This window comes from Macaca nemestrina, chromosome 6 (assembly GCF_043159975.1).
Source record: "Macaca nemestrina isolate mMacNem1 chromosome 6, mMacNem.hap1, whole genome shotgun sequence".
Classification (NCBI taxonomy): Eukaryota; Metazoa; Chordata; class Mammalia; order Primates; family Cercopithecidae; genus Macaca; species Macaca nemestrina.
In genome coordinates, this window is record NC_092130.1 from 113,944,883 (window position 1) to 113,963,694 (window position 18,812).

The 18,812-nt window shown below is 37.3% G+C and overlaps 1 protein-coding gene across 1 annotated transcript in view; it reads right to left on the bottom strand.

The window, feature by feature from the left end:
- LOC105499451 (zinc finger SWIM-type containing 6) overlaps window positions 1-18,812 on the bottom strand; it is a 216,310-nt gene that overhangs the window by 58,507 nt on the left and 138,991 nt on the right. The window contains exon 2 of the mRNA XM_011772006.3: window positions 18,206-18,562. Within this exon, the coding sequence (XP_011770308.3) occupies window positions 18,206-18,562 (357 nt within the window). The remainder of the gene's footprint in view (window positions 1-18,205; window positions 18,563-18,812) is intronic.

The following is an 18,812-nucleotide window of genomic DNA, read 5'->3' on the forward strand; positions in this document are numbered from 1 at the left end:
AAAGTGTCCTTACTATAAGCAGAGGCTCAATATTTTCTATTCTATTTCATTTTTTAAAGATGGCTTGTCACAATTTTTAAAACTGATTTTACAACCTATAACGGGGTGGCCACCCACTATTTGAAAAACACTCTTTTAAGTTTTTGAGATAAATATCAATCTAATAATCATATATACAAATGTATAATAAATGGTAATAACTGCTCAGAGGAACAGGGCAGGGTGATGGAAGACTATCATTAGAGAATTCTGGCTTTGGATTGCTAGGGTAAGCATACCTTGATGAAATGGCACTGAGGTGAGACTTGCCTTAAGTGGATTAAAAGCTAATTAAAAATGAACTAAAGGTCAGGAAAGGAGGGAAGGATCTGCATGTGAGAAGAACTTGAGCATAACTCTTAGGCAGGAAAAAACATGGTGCATGGAAGAAATAAAAGGCACTCTATGCAACCCAAGGATAGAAGATGAGAGGAAGAGTAATACAAGATAATCCTCGAGAAAAGCAGGGTCAACTGAGTGCCTTGGTTGGCGAGGAGCTTAGTTTTTTTCCCTGAGAGTAATGAATGGGAATTCATGACAAGTTATCAAAATGGAAGAAAGAAAAACTCTAAATAATAAAAGATGTTTTGTCCTGATATGCATCAGTTTCAACATTCCTACCAAGAAACATTATGCAGCCATAAAAATGAATGTGGAGCTTCTCTATGCATTACAATGGAAAGATATCCAGGACATACTGTTGATTGAAAAAAAATCAAGGAGAATAAAAATATACACAGTATACCACTTTTCAGGCAATTAATGATGTTTATACTAGATAGACTAACCAAGAAAAGGAGAACCAAATAAATAAAATCAGAAATGAAAACAGAGGCATTAAAATTGATACCACAGAAATAAAGAAGATGATCAGAGACCTATTATGAACAACTATATGCCCCAAAACTAGAAAACCTAGAAGAAACAGAAAAGCCTGAGCAGACCAGTAATGAGTAGCAAGACTGAATCAGTAATAAAGAATCTCTCAGCAAAGAAAAGCCCAGGATCAGATGGATTTACAGCCTAATTTTACCAAATGTAGGAAGAACTAATACGAATTGTCTTGAAACTGTTCCAAAAAATCAGAAGACAGAATCCTCCCTAACTCATTATACAAGGCTAATGTCAGTATGGTACCAAAACTAGACAAGGACACAAGCCAAAAAGAAAACTACAGACCAATATCCGTGATGAACACAGACCTAAAACTCTTTAAATACTAGCAAATCCAATCCAACAGTGTGTCAGAAAGATTATACAGCATGATCAAATGGATTTTACACCAGGGATGCAAGGATTGTTCAACATGCAAATCAAGAAATGTGATACCAGAATAAAGAACAAAAAACATATGATTATCTCAATAGACACAGAAAAAGCATTTGTAAAATGCAGCATCTTGTCATGATAAAAAATTCTCAGCAAACTAGGCATAAAAGGAACATATCCCAAAATAATAAAGGCCATATACGAAATACCCACAGTCAACATCATACTGAATGGGGAAAGGTTGAAAGCATTCTAAGAACTGGAACAAGACAAGAATGCCCATTTTCACCACTCATATTCAACATAATGCTGGAAGTCCTAGTCAGAGTAATCAGTCACGAGAAGTAAATAAAAGGCATCCAAATTGGAAAAGAAGTCGTCAAATTATCCCTGTTCACGGATCATACATTCTTCCATCTAGAAAAACGTGAAGACTCCACCAAAAAGTGATTCAATTTGATAAATGAATTCAGTAAAGTCGCAGGATGCAAAATCAACATACAAAAAGTGTGTTTCTATATGCCAATAACAATCTACCTAAGAACCAAATCCTACTTACAATAAGTACCAAATAACAAAATAAAATACTTAAGAATATATTTAACCAAGGAGGTAAAATATTTCTACAAAAAAACTATAAAACAGTGATGAATGAAATTAAAGATGACACAAATGGAAAAATATCCCATACTCATGGATCAGAAGAATTAATGTAAGTAAGATGACCCTATTGCCCAAAGCAATCCACAGATTCAAAGCAATCCTTATCCAAATATTGACATTTTTCACAGAATTAGAACAAACAATCCTAAAATTCATATGGAACGAAAGAAAGAGCCCAAATAGCCAAAGCAATCCAAATAAATAAAAAGAACAAAGCTGAAGCATCATATTACCAGGCTGCAAATTATATTACAAGTCTATAGTAACCAAAACAGCCTGGTGCTAGTATAAAAATAGACACATAGACCAATGAAACATAACAGAGAACTCAGAAATAAAGCCACACATTTACAACCAACTGATCTTCCACAAAATTCACAAGAATATACACTAGGGAAAGGACACCCTTTTCAATAAATGGTGTCCTTTTTGGAAATAAATTTCAAAAAATTGCATAGCCACATGCAGAAGACCAAAGTTGGACTCCTACGTCTCATCATAAAATGTAAGACCTGTAACTATAAAAATACTAGAAGAAAACCTAGGGAAAATTATCCTGGACACTGGTCTAGGCAAAGCATTTATGACAAAGACCTCAAAAGCACAGAAACAAAAATAGAGAAATGGGACGTAATGAAACTAAAAAGCTTCTGTACAGCAAAGGAAATAACAGAGTGTAGAGATAACCTGCAGAATGGAAGAAAATATTTGCAAACTATTCACCTGACAAGGAACAAAATCCAGAATTTACAAGGAAATCAAACAACTCAACAACAACAACAAAGCCCACAAATAATCCCATTAAAAAGTGAGCAAAGGACATGAGACATTTTTCAAAAGAAGACCATCACTAACCATGAGACAAGTGCAAGTCAAAACCACAATGAGATATCATCTTAAACCAGTCAGAATTGCTATTATTAAAAAGACAGAAAATAACAGATGTTGATGAGGATGTGGACAAAACAGAGCTCTTATACACAGTTGGTGGGAATATAAATTAGTATAACATCTACGGAAAACAGTATGGAGATTTCCCAAATAACTAAAAATAGAACTACCATTCCATCCAGCAATCCCACTACTGGGTATCTACCCAGAGGAAAAGAAAACATTATATGAAAAACACCTGCACTCCTATGTTATATCACAGCATTTTTCATGACAGCAAAGATATGGAATCAATCTAAGTGTCTATCAATGAATGATGCGGTACAGATACACAATGAAATACTATTTGGCCATAAAAAAAAAAAAAAGAATGAAATCACATCCATGCAGCACCAAAGATGGAACAAGATGCCATTATATTAAGTGAAACAAATCAGACACAGAAAGACAAATACCACATATTCTCACTGGTAAGTGGCAGCTTATGTACAGAAGGGCATGGAGTGTGTGGAATGATAGACAATGAAGACTTGGAAGAGTTGGGGGGTGGGTGACGAGAAATTACTTAATGGGTACAATGTACATTACTCAGGTGATGGATGTCCTAAAGCCCAGACGACACACCACCATGAAATCTATGCATGGAACAAAATTACTCTTGTACCTCAAAATTTATACAAATAAAAATGATAATAAACAAAATACACATAAATAAATAATGAGGTTTATAAAAGAGCTTACATATTAGCATCTCCTTATATATGCATAAAATATTTTGGAAGGACATTTGAAAGAGTACAGGTAACCTAGTTACATGGGGGAAGGAGACATTTAAAATTATGGAACCATGTGAATATATTTATGTATCAAAAAAATAACTTTATCTGAAATATGGGGGATGAATTGAGGGGCAAAAATACATACTGCTATTCTGATGGTGTGCATACAGGATGATGATAGTTGCTTGAAAAACAGCAATGAGAGCAGAAATGGAGAGGCTGACAGGATTTCATAAATGCAACAAGAACTTGGTGAATAAATGGATATGTGAAGTATGGGAGATGAGCAGATAGAGAGAAACATGAGTTTCTGGATTAAACAACCATACGGAATACTGGAAAACTCACTGACACACAGACCACCAGAGAAGGACAAGGTTTGGGAGTCAGGAGGGGCAGCGTTTAGGTCATGAGCTTAGTTTTAGATATGGTGAATTTGACATACCCTTGAGACAGTGGAGAAGAGGGAAGAGGATTTCAAGGAGGAAGCTGGATATACTATGGGAAACAGTAAACTGTTTAAGAGCATCTAGGACCAAATCCTAAGGAAGGCCAACATTTAAAGGCTGCATAAGTAAATGAGCAAGGATGACAAAGGAAATAAGTGGCCTCTTAGGAAGATTGGAGAGACCAACTCTTCCAGAAAGAGAAAGTCATTCCAAGTAGGGACTGGACAAGTACGTAGAAGTGAAGCTCCATGAGAGCAAGAATTGTATCTGCCCTGCTTACCACTGCTTCCTAACACCCAGCCACTATCAGAAGATCAAGTACTGGGAGGAAGGGGGAAAGAGGGACGGAGAAAGGCACAAATACATTTTCTCCCCTGGAAAAAGAATTCTTAGTTAAAAGGTTAAGAACCACTATAAAGCATCTTCATAAACATTATCTCATTTTCTCCTCACAATGTCCCCTGGAGGCGAGTATAGATCATGATCCCCATTCTACAGGAGAAATGGGTTCCAATTGGTTATGACTTGTACACAGCCACACTGCTAAATCCAGTCTCCAGGTTCTTTTTTCTGCTGATGAACATATTCTAGCATCCTAGAGCTAATGTTGAGCCCCAAGGTCATCAAGGCAGGGGCTGTCAACCCTAAAGCAAATAAATATTTAAGGAAGGGTACTGGTATGTTTGTAGGCATTTGTTAGCATGCCTCTTTTTTACAGAAAGCTTTAAGGACACACAATCCGATGTGAAGTTAACTACTAGGTCTATAACTGTATCCCACAGAAATTCAGAGACCCTAATCCATCCCATCTTTTTGATTCTACAGACACAACACACACACACACACACACACACACACACACACACACACACACACACCCTTGCACAAAATACCTATAGATTCTTTACATAAATGCCTCAAAAGAGATTTTCCAAACAACTATTGAATCTTGACTTTTATTTTTAAATTCTTCCCAACATCCTCCTTGGAAATCTGACACATCCCTCCTTATCCTCTTCATGGGGAAACTCTAATTAGCTACTGACCATCCATTTCCACTGGTCCTTCTGATAAACTGAGCTAAACAATAGAATCTTCCATCTCGAAAAACATCTAGCCTCACAGTGGTTACTTCTCCCAATTTTTGTTATTTTTTAAGTTGTTCTCTATGGGCACCAAGGGCCAAAATCCACAAGGAGACCTGCCCCAGAACTACTTGGATGGGGGCTGACTGCTGTGGCACGACTGAAGACATTTCAGCTGCTTGGGTCATACCCATGTCAGACTTGGGGGTCTGATTTGCCACAGAAATAGCCAAATATTTTAAGTAGATCTGAATTTGGTGCAGTCTTCTGTGGCCTGCTTAAATTGGCAAAGGGGTCACCATTCAGATACTCCCCAAAAACTTCAGAATATACTCCACTTACTTTTTTTTCACGCCAATAGTGTGTTGCAGGAAGTCAGGGACCCCGAATGGAGGGACCGGCTGGAGCCGCAGCAGAGGAACATAAATTGTGAAGATTTCATGGACATTTATCAGTTCCCAAATAATACTTTTATAATTTCTTATGCCTGGTCTTTACTTTAATCTCTTAATCCTGTTATCTTCATAAGCTGAGGATATACATCACCTCAGGACCACTGTGATAATTGTGCTAACTGTACAAATGGATTGTAAAACGTGTGTTTGAACAATATGAAATCAGTGCACCTTGAAAAAGAACAGAATAACAGCAAATTTTAGGGAACAAGGAAACACAATCATAAGGTCTGACTGCCTGCAGGGTTGGGCAAAAAGAGCCATATTTTCTTTTCTTGCAGAGAGCCTATAAACGGACGTGCAAGTAGGAGAGATATCGCTAAATTCTTTTCTGAGCAAGGAATATTAATATTAATACCCTGGGAAAGGAATGCATTCCTGGGGGAAGGTCTATAAATGGCCACCCAGATGTCTGGGAACGTCTGTCTTATGTGGTTGAGATAAGGACTGAGATATGCCCTGGTCTGCTGCAGTGCCCTCACGTTTACTAGGGAGGGGAGAAACTCCACCACCATAGTAAATTTGTGGTCAGCCCGGTTCTCTGCTCTCAAACCCTGTTTTTTGTTGTTTAAGATCTTTATCAAGACAATATGGGCACCGCTGAACATAGACCCTTATCAGTAGTTCTGCTTTTGCCCTTTACCTTGTGATCTTTGTTGCACCCTTATCAGTGGTTTTGCTTTTTCCCTTTGTCCTGTTCCCTCAGAAACATGTGATCTTTGTTAGACCCTTATTAGTAGTTCTGCTTTTTGCCTTTTGAAGCATGTGATCTTCGTACCTACTCCCTGTTTTATACCCCCTCCCCTTTTGAAACCCTTAATAAAAAACTTGCTGGTTTGAGGCTCAGGTGGGCATCACAGTTCTACCACTATGTGATGTCACTCCCGGCGGCCCACCTGTAAAATTCCTCTCTTTGTACTCTTTCTCTTTATTTCTCAGTTGGCTGACATTTATGGAAAATAGAAAGAAAATACGTTGAAATATTGGGGGCGGGTTCCCCTAATAATAGTGAAAAGTGATAGAAGAATACAGAAATTACTCTTGACTTAAATTACACAATGTATATTTTTCCTTAAAATTGGATAGATTTTAAAAACAATATATATATATATATATATATGGGTTTTTTTTGTTTGTTTGTTTTGTTTGTTTGTTTTGAGACAGAGTCTCGCTCTGTTGCCCAGGCTGAAGTGCAGTGGCGTGATCTCGGCTCACTGCAAACTCCACCTCTTGGGTTCACACCATTCTCCTGCCTCAGCCTCCTGAGTAGCTGGGACTACAGGCACCCACCACCACACCCGGCTAATTTTTTTTTTTTTTTTTTTAGTATTTTTAGTGGAGACGGGGTTTCATCCTGTTAGCCAGGATGGTCTCAATCTCCTGACCTTGTCATTTGCCCACTTCGGCCTCCCAAAGTGCTGGGATTACAGGCGTGAGCCACCGTGCCTGGACACTATTATATATTTTTAAAATATGATGGATTTTAAAATTGCTTTAATGGACAATTTACATACATACATACATATAGATTTTGGTTCAAGTGAAGAAAAATCTAATAGCAAATGTATAAATATATGAATTATGTTTTCTTAAGTTTTTTTTTTTTTTTTTTTTTTTTTTTGAGACGGAGTCTCGCTTTGTCGCCCAGGCTGGAGTGCAGTGGCCGGATCTCAGCTCACTGCAAGCTCCGCCTCCCGGGTTTACGCCATTCTCCTGCCTCAGCCTCCCGAGTAGCTGGGACTACAGGCGCCCACCACCTCGCCCGGCTAGTTTTTTTTATTTTTAGTAGAGACGGGGTTTCACCATATTAGCCAGGATGGTCTCGATCTCCTGACCTCGTGATCCGCCCGTCTCGGCCTCCCAAAGTGCTGGGATTACAGGCTTGAGCCACCACGCCCGGCCGTTTTCTTAAGTTTTTAAGAAAATCTGAATACTTGTTCCCTCCAAAACTCGTATTGAAATTTAAACTCCAATGTGGCAGTATTGAAAGGTGGGGCCTTTTAAGAGGTGAATGGATCATGAGGGCTCTGCCCTCATGAATGTATTAATCCATTCTTGGATTAGTGTATTAATGGCTTAATGGGTTATCATGGGAGGGAGCTGGTGTCTTTATAAGAGGAAGAGATACCTAAGCTAGCATGTTAGCATACTCAGCTCCCTTACCACGCAAGGCCCTGTGCCCACAGTGTCCCCACCAGCAAGAAGGCTCCCACAGGATGCCGCCTCTCAACCTTGGACTTCTCAGTCTCAAGAACTATAAGAAATAAATTCATTTTCTTTATAAATTACTCAATTTCTGGTATTCTGTTATAAGCAACAGAAAAATGAACTGATAACATTAAGTTGGGGTTTTTATTTTTATTTTTTGGTAAGCTAGTATTAGAATTAACTTACTTCTTTACAGTACTGGGCAAGAAGGAAATGCACTGGGGGAAAAAAAAATGGCCCAAAGTCTACACACTAGTTGAGAGGATGGATTAGAATTCAGAAGATTTCAGTTGTAGGCACTGTTTGGAAAAACTATGCATTTTCCAGCAAATGACTTAAGCTCTTCAGGCCTCCATTTCCTTAACTCTAAAATTCTATATTGTAAGGAAAAAAATTAACTAAGCAATAAAAATTAGAAATCTGCTCATGTGATACAGAAATCTTCCTGACTTACTCATAAGACTGCAAGCAAAGATAACTAGTAGGTAAATAAAACATAGATTCATTCTATATTTTAGGAATAAGACATGTACCCTATACATTATAGACCAGGAAATTTAATGTCTACAACAATAATTTCCCCAAAAGTGCAAATTCATGTATTTAACACTAATGCTAAGTTTTAACTATTTTTATTATACTTTAAGTTCTGGGGTACATGTGCAGAACATGCACATAGGTATACACATGCCATGGTGGTTTGCCACACCCATCAACCCGTCATCTACATTAGGTATTTCTCCTAATGCTATCCCTCCCCTAGCCCCCCATGCCCCACAAAACATCCCGGTGTGTGATGTTCCCCTCCCTGTGTCCATGTGTTCTCACTGTTCAACTCCCACTTATGAGTGAGAACATGCGGTATTTGGTTTTCTTTTCTTGTAGTTTTAACTATTTAAATCCTAACATGTCTTGATTACATGCATTACAATGTTGCCTAAGCCTTATATAAAATGTAAGATTTGCAAAATTTATGTCTACTTGTTAATGGCTGTCTATAATCAAAGACAAACCTCTCAGCATTTAGCTTTGAGAAGGGAATGCAAAAAGAAACATAACTCATGTATTTATATAGTTGCTATCAGATATTCCCCCCGTTGGGCAGGAACCAGAATCTGTATGTATGTAAATTAAATGGTCCATTAAAATGTTTTAAAGCCTATCATGTTTTTGCTCTTATTTATATTTATAATAATAAATGCTATAATATTTACAACTGTATAATTAATCTTTGTGGGCATTTTATTACTGAAGCTTAATTCTTCAGGCCTTCGGGGAAAGTCAAATTATCTGTTGGAAAAAAAAAGTAGAACAATTTGGTCTCTCATTCCCAGAGATGGATGTGTGAGTTTGATTTACCCGCCTGCCTTGGTAATGTAATGTCACAGGCAGAAAGCAAAGGAGAATTCATGGACATGAAGGACTACTATCTAAGTTTTTGGCATCCCCTGTCTACTGCTTGATTTGGTTCTGATTTAGTTGTGATTTATCCCAATATCAAACTCGCTTGCCCCAGTAGTTCTCAAAAGTAACGGCATATCAAAATGCCAGAGGCATATTGTGAAAAATAGATGCTGAGATACCACTTCAGACTCACTGATTCAGAATCTTTGCTGGGGATAAAAATGGTGGGAGCGGTAGAATTCTATCTGGAGAGAATGTTAAGCAGGGTGGCACATTCTAGATCTTAATAATTAAAAGTATTCATGATCCTGAGGCATCAGACAGACACCTCTCCAGTGTATCTAACAAAGCATATTTAAGCCATACTGAATGAGGTATCTGTCTCACGCCACGGATACAGTTACTTCTAGGTGTTAGATACCACCAAATCATTATGCAGATTTTAAACTGAGCAATGAAGACACGCTTATAACTGGCTTATGCTGTGTCTGGTGCATGGAGCTATTCACAGCTTTGACTTCCAATTGAAGACTTAACGCTTTATTTTATCTACTTTGCTGGAAAACAAATTCAAAACAAGAAAGAGCAAAGGTCTTTTGTTTACAAAGTTAACATCTTGCTAACACCGTGAAACCCCGCCTCTACTAAAAAAATACAAAAAATACTAGGCGGGCGTGGTGGCGGGCGCCTGTAGTCCCAGCTACTTGGGAGGCTGAGGCAGGAGAATGGTGTGAACTCGGGGGGCGGAGCTTGCAGTGAGCCGAGATCCCGCCACTGCACTCCAGCCTGGGGCACAGAGCAAGACTCCGTCTCAAAAAACAAAACAAAACGAAACAAAACAAAGTTAACATCTTCGTCTTAACTGTGACCCAACTGCCACAGTAACACCGTTTTCCAAATAATGCTTTTACATTTATATTTATGTAGCAGTGTCCCTGTTTGTTAAAATTAATTCGTCAAATTCAGCCTATCCAGGCAGAATTTAGGCAGCAATGTCTACACTTCAGAGGTGATTAATTCAGCCTCTTTTGGGGACCTAGAGAAGAAGGCCATCTCCTACAGTTTTAGGGTTTGCTGTTAAAGCTAGGAAACATTAAGTCGGTGGCTTACAAAGGTCTTGGTCAATCTGTCTTACAGGCAAAATCTGACATCAACCATTGGCATCGAGAGGGAAAAGGCAAGACAACAAACTTTAGTGACTCAGACTCAAAAAAATTTCTTTCTTTACAGCAGAGAAGAGAGAACTAGAAGACCTCTGAAAGATGATAACACTCAATAAACACACTCTTTAGATCTTTAGAAAAGATTTAAGTTTTATCCTGAATTAAAGTCTCCTTTCAAAGGGGTACTAATGCCTTTATTCCAATTTACAATTTTGTTATAGTTGAAACAGCCAGATCTTTCATCACCTTCCATCCTCTATGGTCACTCCACGTAATTCTACTGCCATAAAATAGTCTGGTGTCCTCTCCAGGAGCTGTCAGAGGACAAGCCATTTTCCTGATTGTGGAGGCTAATGACACAGGAAGGCCTGATGTGCACCAGGTTCTGCTCCCCCAACAAGCCACCTTCCTTTCAGCTAAATGCCAAGGAAGTAAATAAGCAGCACTGCCATCAGCATATATCTCAGGGAACTCAAATAGACCTGTCAGGGTTTATGGCCCCTCCTCTATTACTTTCCTCTCTTCTGGTTTTATTATTCATCTCTTATTATCATTTAATTTACTTCAGCAGTTCAATAGTATAGGTATTCATGTACAGAAATAATCATGTATTTTATATGGAAAAAAGCAATAAAGTATTTGTACATTCTCTAATGCTCATTAAAAACTGCAGAGTATAAACCCAGAGTGCTTTTCAGGTACGTTATTTTCCATTACTTATCTAATAAATGTATTAATGATTACTCAGTACACAAATAAAGATATTTAAATGCAAAGTTCTCAGGAAGTCTTATTTTTACATAATTCAACTCTTCAGATTTATTAAAAGAGATCTACTATGTTTTCAGGCTTTAAGAATAGTTGACTCCAATTATTTTTAAAAGACTTTAAAAAAAAACTGGTTCACAAATATTTTCCTTAAATATTTACCACTGCCCTTGAGGACTCCTATCAACTGCCACATCACAATGATGACGGTAATAGCAGCTCACTTTTACTCCTTGACCATCCTGACCTTATAAAATGGGCAGTCTTCATTGTCCACATTTGACAACCAAGAAAACCGAGGCCTGAAGAGATTCAGTTACTTGCCCCTTGGTAACAAAGCTGGAAAGCAAAGGGCCAGTATTCTAACTTAAGTTGCCCAACTTCAAAGCTGGAACTCTTAAACCCTCTGAATAGTTTTACAGTGGGAGGTATGAGAAACGCCACTGTGGGGGAGATGGGAATGATAAGCTCTTCTAGCCAAACGGGAGAGATCGGAGGCCAGCTCAATGAGAGAGGGATGGGCAAGGAAACTGATCACAGCTGGCAGCAATCTTTTTTAAATTATGAGGGTTGGGATGGTGTCAGAGATGACCAAAGAGTGTGAGGGAAGGCAAGATGTGGAGGCGAAGAGAGGATGAAGGGTATTGGGCTAAAAGTAACCTGGCTGTTTTTGCATTCCCCAACAAATTCCTCGTGGGCTAGAGATTTATAATTCCTCCTAATTAAGAGACATAAGTTCAAAGACTTCTTCTTTGGCAATAAAATGAAATGCAAAAACTTCTCATATTAAGAAAAAAAAAAGGGATCACCTGTACATCATAGATTTTATCCGTTTTTTTAAAACACTTTTTTTTTTTTTTTTTTTGAGACAGAGTCCCGCCCTGTCACCCAGGCTGAAAGGCAGTGGTGTGATCTCGGCTCACTGCAATCTCCGCCTCCCAAGTTCAAGTGGTTCTCCTGCCTCAGCCTCCCAAGTAGTTGGGATTACAGGCGCACGCTGCCATGCCCAGCTAATTTTTGTATTTTTACTAGAGACAGGGTTTCACCATGTTGGCCAGGCTGGTCTTGAACTCCTGAGCTCAACTGATCCACTCACCTTAGCCTCCCAAAGTCCCAGGATTACAGGCATAATAAGCCACCAAGCCCAGCCTAAAAACATCCTTATAGAAACATCAAGTTTTACTTACAACTTAAGGGTAAAACTAGTAATTTTTGAAGGGAAGTTCAGCAGTACTTACAAAATTCAAAATGCATATATCATTTATTTTGGCATTTCTACTACTAAGAATCTATTACATCTATACAAATTCACACATACACACACACACATTCACACATAAAGATGGTCACAGCAACAGTGTATATACAGGGAAAAATGCAAACAACCTCCTCAAAGTCATTCAGTGAGTTAAAAGCTAAATATATCCATACTACAAATACTGTACTACAATTAAAACAGAACTACATAATAAGAGTACTAACATAAGATATTCATGACATATTAAGAGAAAAAAACTGAAGACTATTTTCTGAATTCTTTATTTTAAAACTTCATATATATGTGTGCACATGTCTGCACATGTGTGTTCATGAGGAAAAATGTCTCAGAATATGAACCATGCTCTCCACAGTGCCTGCCTTGTGAGAATAAGGGTGGTTTTGGAGACTAAGGGAGCTTTTGGGAATGGGAAAAAAAATGAGGACTTGCCTTTTTAGATAGTTCAATACTACTACATGAATTCTTCTTTTATAAATTTTCTTTAAGTTTCACTCTACTGCACTTTAAAGATGGTATAGTGAAAGCGACTTGAACTATCTCCTACAGAATATATTTGCTAATTATACAGACCATCAGGAGACCATACCTTTGTTTTACCAACTGTCAACACCAGAATGTTCTATTATACAACAGAAAGGGTATGATACTAACAATCAAATTACCTCCCTAGGATACCTGCAAAAACTGGTTGCTAAGGCAAGCCCAATTACAATAAACACAACCATCCACAGGGAAATAAAAGGAAGGAAAATGTGACATGAGGCCTCCATCAGATGACTCCAGCTGTCACTCACTGGTAGATTTGGAACATAAAAGTGTACATGTCTTTAAAGAATAAATACCCACTTCCTACTAAGAACAAAACAGAATGAAAAATGACAGTCATACTTTTTGCTTAACAGATATGAGTCCTTATTACGTCTTAAGTATTGTGCTTACAGAAGCTATCAGGATACACAGGCCACAGTTTCAGCCTGATAAAGCTCACAATCAAATGAAAGTGAAGAGCTATGCAATGAAGATGGGACTGCTGAATAGATTTGCTTGTTTGTTTGCTAATACCTGGGATAGTCTGAATAGACTGATATACAACGTGGCCAGGACACAAAGGCATTCAGAGGCAAGGTTAAGCAGGACAGGCAGACATGAATGGAATTCTTGGTCTTGGTTGTGTAAGAACCATGCTCAAACAAATTGAAATGGAAGAACAACACATGAATGCATGCCTGGGTGAAGCTACAGAAGGTACACCTTTGCAGTACAGAGCCTAGGTTCCTCCTATGCCTTTGTAGATAACCACCAGCAAAGACACAGAGCGGAAGAGATCTTAGATGTCATATGTCAATCCTCATCCAATATGTGAATAAATGCCTTCTACATTTGGCTAGCTGAGATGGCATCTCTGGGCACATGACAGGGAAGTGAGGGGTAAGTCTGGGCTACTTTCAGGATTAGTCCAGGCCATGGGAATAAAAGGGCCACTGAAATGATCCTTTCCTTTTTTCCTCTATTCTCGGTTGCGGTCAAGGCCAGTTTCCCCTCAGACTGTCCTTCCTTGTGGTAATCTGCCCAGTACAGGCTAGCCCATAGGAAGATTAGTGTAAGAAAAGCCGTAGGAGAGAAAATAAAAGAGGAGGAAATATGTGCCAGAAAGTCAGGGGAAAGCAATCTGACCTCCAATTATAGTACTATCCATCCCTTTACCGGCTTCTCTCTTCTTAACTATGAGTACTTGTGGATACCCCAATGTGAAGTAAGGTCAGTTATCTTTTTTATAATTATCCATCATATGATTAAAATTATCCCAACACTGATAGAGAAGATTATGAGCATTTTAAATACGAGAAAAAATGGGTCCCATCCAAGGTCACACAGGTAATATGTAGTGGAGACAATACTGGATTCTAGGCCTCTAGATTTCAAGTTCAGTGTTCTGTCCCTACACCACAGTTTACCAATCTACAATACATCTCCTTTAATAGGAAGCATAAAGGACAGAAAAGACCAAGTTAATTAACTACAAGAGTGGGGTTAGCACTTGAAAATCTGTAAGTCTCTAGAAAAGTACTTAGCAAAGACACCAGCTTCTTTTTTAAAAATATGGACACTAGAAAGCTTTATTAGATTATAAAACCAAGAGCAAACAATTTTGCTTTAAAAATACAGAACTACAACTGGCAATCTCCTTGGTGGGCCATTAACATGAACTATCTTACAGCCTCTTTTAGCATGTAGTGGTTAATTTTATAATCTAATTAAAATTATGTGGGAAATTTTATGAAAACATATTGAAATGTAAAATGGTCTACTGACAAGGACTGAACTATTATGATGACAAATTATATTCCAACAACTTTCACTGAATCTGTGACCTTGGATAAGTCACTAAACTCATTCTCCTTGATTTCTTTATCTACAAACTACTGCAATTATAAAAATTGCAAGAATATTGCTCACAAGGAAATTGTGAAGAACAATGTGTGTGAAATAGGCTTGAAAAACTTTAATTCCCCAGAATAAACCTTTAAAAAATAAAATATTGTAAAATAATAAGAAAAACAACTACTAAGAACAACTACTAGGTTAAGTTCACAAGGAAAAGGGGAAAAACCTACTGTTAACAACATATTTTGTATTTACTCATAAATTATATATAATATGCCTTTCTTCCAAAAAAGATTTGGATAAGCTAAACCTTGTCTTTATGATGCCTACTAATCAAGTCTAAATCGTATCTTAACTCTTTTATTTATGTGAGGTAAAAGTGATGCTTTTCCTCAGAGAAAAATTAAATCCTCCCAATATTCATGTTCAAGACTTTTGTCTCAAAGAAAAAGTGTATCCACAAAACCATGCAAGAAAGTACTGCTTTAGAAACAGATTTCTTAAAAGAGAGTGCCTTACATACAGATCTTTATAGGCAGGTGGGATCATGTTGTCAAGTAACTGCAAAACATTTTTTTTTTTTTTGTAAAACATTTTTAATCCCACCCCCTATGAAGTCATTAACAATTAAAATAAGACCCTCTAGGGAGCAGATTTCCCATTTCATCACTTAAGGTCACCATGGCTTGCTTCCTACCTCTCTTCTTTTTTACCACTTGTCAAACTAGAACGGAAGGCAGGAAGGCAGCTCATGTAATTGGTCCATTTCCAGGCTGAGAGCAAATTTGATGATAAATTAAGTGAAGAGAAAGCTGGTGGGATAAATTGCTCAAATTCACTGCTCTGGAGAAGCTGTTCCTATACACAAGTTACTAGGAAATCATATTGACTCTAAAGGTAACCTGCAATCTATCCTTGATAGGCTTTCCTATTTTAGAAACTATGAAAGAACTACATCATGTGAACACATTATCTCATCCAACTTTAGTTTACATTGTTTCATTATTTCCATTATTTCAACACAGACTGAAAAATCTTTCCGATAAGAAACTTTAGGGGCTACTATCCTTCAAAACAAGCAAGAGAAATGCAGAACAAGCAACTCATTACTGATGGAGGCTTTCGGTTTTACTAAAGCTCAAGAGAACAAAGTGATCCTAGCGGATTACATGACCTAAGGAAAAAAGGAGGGAAAGGAGAGAATGCATGAAAGTTTGAAGAAAACAGTATATTCTGTTCTCCGCTTCCAATGTACAATTTAGTAAGAAGCCACAAACAGAGAAATCTCTGGGATGACCGTTAGCTGGCCTGAATTTTCACAAGGCAGCAAGATTTGAGGCAGATGATATGACAGAGCAGAAGCCTACTTGAAAAAGTCCTTGAATACATGCGCTTTTGAAGGGCTGAAGGTACTTCTGTGGCAGCGTTGTTTACACTCCTGTTATTTAACATTGGCAGACTCTACCAAGTCAAACGCTTTACACACCTTATGATGGCTACCTTAGTAAAGCTGAGCCTGATATGGGGAATACTAGAAGAAATACAACTATGTGGATTTCCTCTGACAGAGAAACCACGCTAGAAGTATCTCACAGCACCAGGAGACTTGTAAAAGAATGTTCACAGCAGCTCCTTTCAAAACTAGGCCTATCAAAAGTGAACACAGACAAATAAATAGTAGTATTCTCATACTCAGAAGACTCTAGAGCTGTGCTGTCCAACGTGGCAGCCACTAGCCACATGTGGCTACTGAGCACTTGCAGTGTAGCTACCAGTGTTTCGAGCTATGTTGTGAGGTGTGTAACAGAAACCAGATTTCACAGACTTAACATGAAAAAAAGTAAAATAACAACATTTTTCTTGAACATTTATGAATATTATGATATGCGTTGGGTCGATATTTTAGATATACTGAGCGAAAGAAAACATACTACCAAAATTAATTTTACTTGTTTCTTTTTCACTTCTTAAAATGTGGCTATTAAAATATTTAAAACTATGCATGTGGTTAATATTCTATTTCTATGGGAAGGTTCATGTTATATTTCTACTAGACAGTGCTTCACCAGATGAATAAATTACAGGTATGTGAAAAAATATGGGTAAATCTTAACATGATTCTGAGTGAAAGAAGTCAGGTAATACAAGAATCATACTGTATTATTCCATTTATACAAAGTTTAAAAACAGATAAAACTAAATCAATGTTTAATGATGTCAAAAACAACAAAACACAAACTGCAAAGGAAGTGATAACTTTAAAACTAGGTAGTGGTTACCAAGGGGAAGAGAAAGGAACTTGTGACTGAAAGGGTGTACTTGGGGCCCTCTCAAGTGCTAAGAGCCATCTATTTCTTAACCTGGGTGATAGTTCACTTTGTTAATCTGCACATTCATATTATATGTACTTTTCTACATTTTTATATCTCATAATTTTTAAAGTTTACAAAAAAGGACCTCAAACTGCTTTTTTGAAACATTTTTATTTGCTGTATCAACTAACCCACTAAAGAAAACCTAAAAGAATAGGGTTGAGAGACTAGTCCTAGATTTCAAATCAATATAAATAAAGAAATGTAACAACGTTAGGTCCCAGAGCTGTTTAGTCAAAACTGCATTACTTTTTTCAACATTTTTAAATATTTTTAAAATTATGTCCAAATGTTTTAAAAATACAAGCAACCTATGTTTTGACAACATTATTTATCTTATATTAATGTACTCTAGGAAATAAGTGGTAGGTATATTTCTGAAAAGTTGCACGTATATATTCTTGTAAGTTGACATATTTGCACTGCATAAAATAAACACTCGATAAATGTGTTTACAAATAAATGAGAAAACATGTTCAATGTATAAAAGATTTAAAAGAAACCTTTTTGTCTTTTCTTATACAAAATATTCACATTCCAAATTCTCTCTAAACAAGCTCTAATGTTTTTCTAAAAACAATTTATTTTCCTAATATGAGGCAACTGATCAGAAACTTTCCTGCACTGGAAAATAAATTTTAAAAGAAAATGAAAAAATTCACAATAGGCACAAGTCAGTGTATTGACAAGGGTGAATTAAATAAGTGCTCTGCATAACTAATATCTAGTACTTGATGAAATGTGACTAAATATAAAGGAAGTATAAGAACCAAGCTTTAACATGTATGATTTTTCTGAGCACAAAAGGCTTGGCACCTAACACAAAACACTTCAAAAGAAATGTTTTGGAATACAAATGTAAAAATCTCTTTTGACCAACTAAGAGCAATGCTGATGACCTATTTTACATTTAATTCATTTTTATGCAGAATAATTGAATTTATAAGTGAAAAAGGATCCAGAGAGGACATTTAAAGAGTCAATGTCTATACTCACCATGAACTTGGTTGATTTCTGAATTTTGGGAAAGAATTTCATCTGCTAATTTTTGAGCAGTTGGCAAAACTTCTGTGTGGTGCACTGTGATCAAATACTGTACAAACTTTTGCAGTTGGTCTCTATTCATTTGAAAGAGAGTCTCTGAAATGGGAAGATGCAGTTTGACCTGATCTGGCTTGCGGATGCGGTATAAAGACAGTGCCACAACATGGGCACAATAAAATATGTCCTTGTTTCCACAGCTGCAGGTCACTGAGGTAATCTTGCAACGATCAAAGCTGATGGCCACGTTGCAAACAGTTTCTGGCTCCGATTGTATTGCAGGTTCTGTCACTGTGCCGCTCAAGTGGAAACCTTGAGGGTGAAAGAAAGAAAGGGAGGGTTTAGCTTCTGCATTCAGATGCCATGAAATGCTCTAATTCTTTGAAATGTGTGGGACTTGACAGCAGCAAGAAAAAAATATGACAGCCTTTATATTCAAGTAAAAACATTCAGGCCACTAACCACTACTAGCACCAGCACCTTACAGGTTAAAAAAAAAAAAGGTATTCAACAGATATGCTGAAGTATTTTACACAACCATATGAAAACATATATTGCCGTA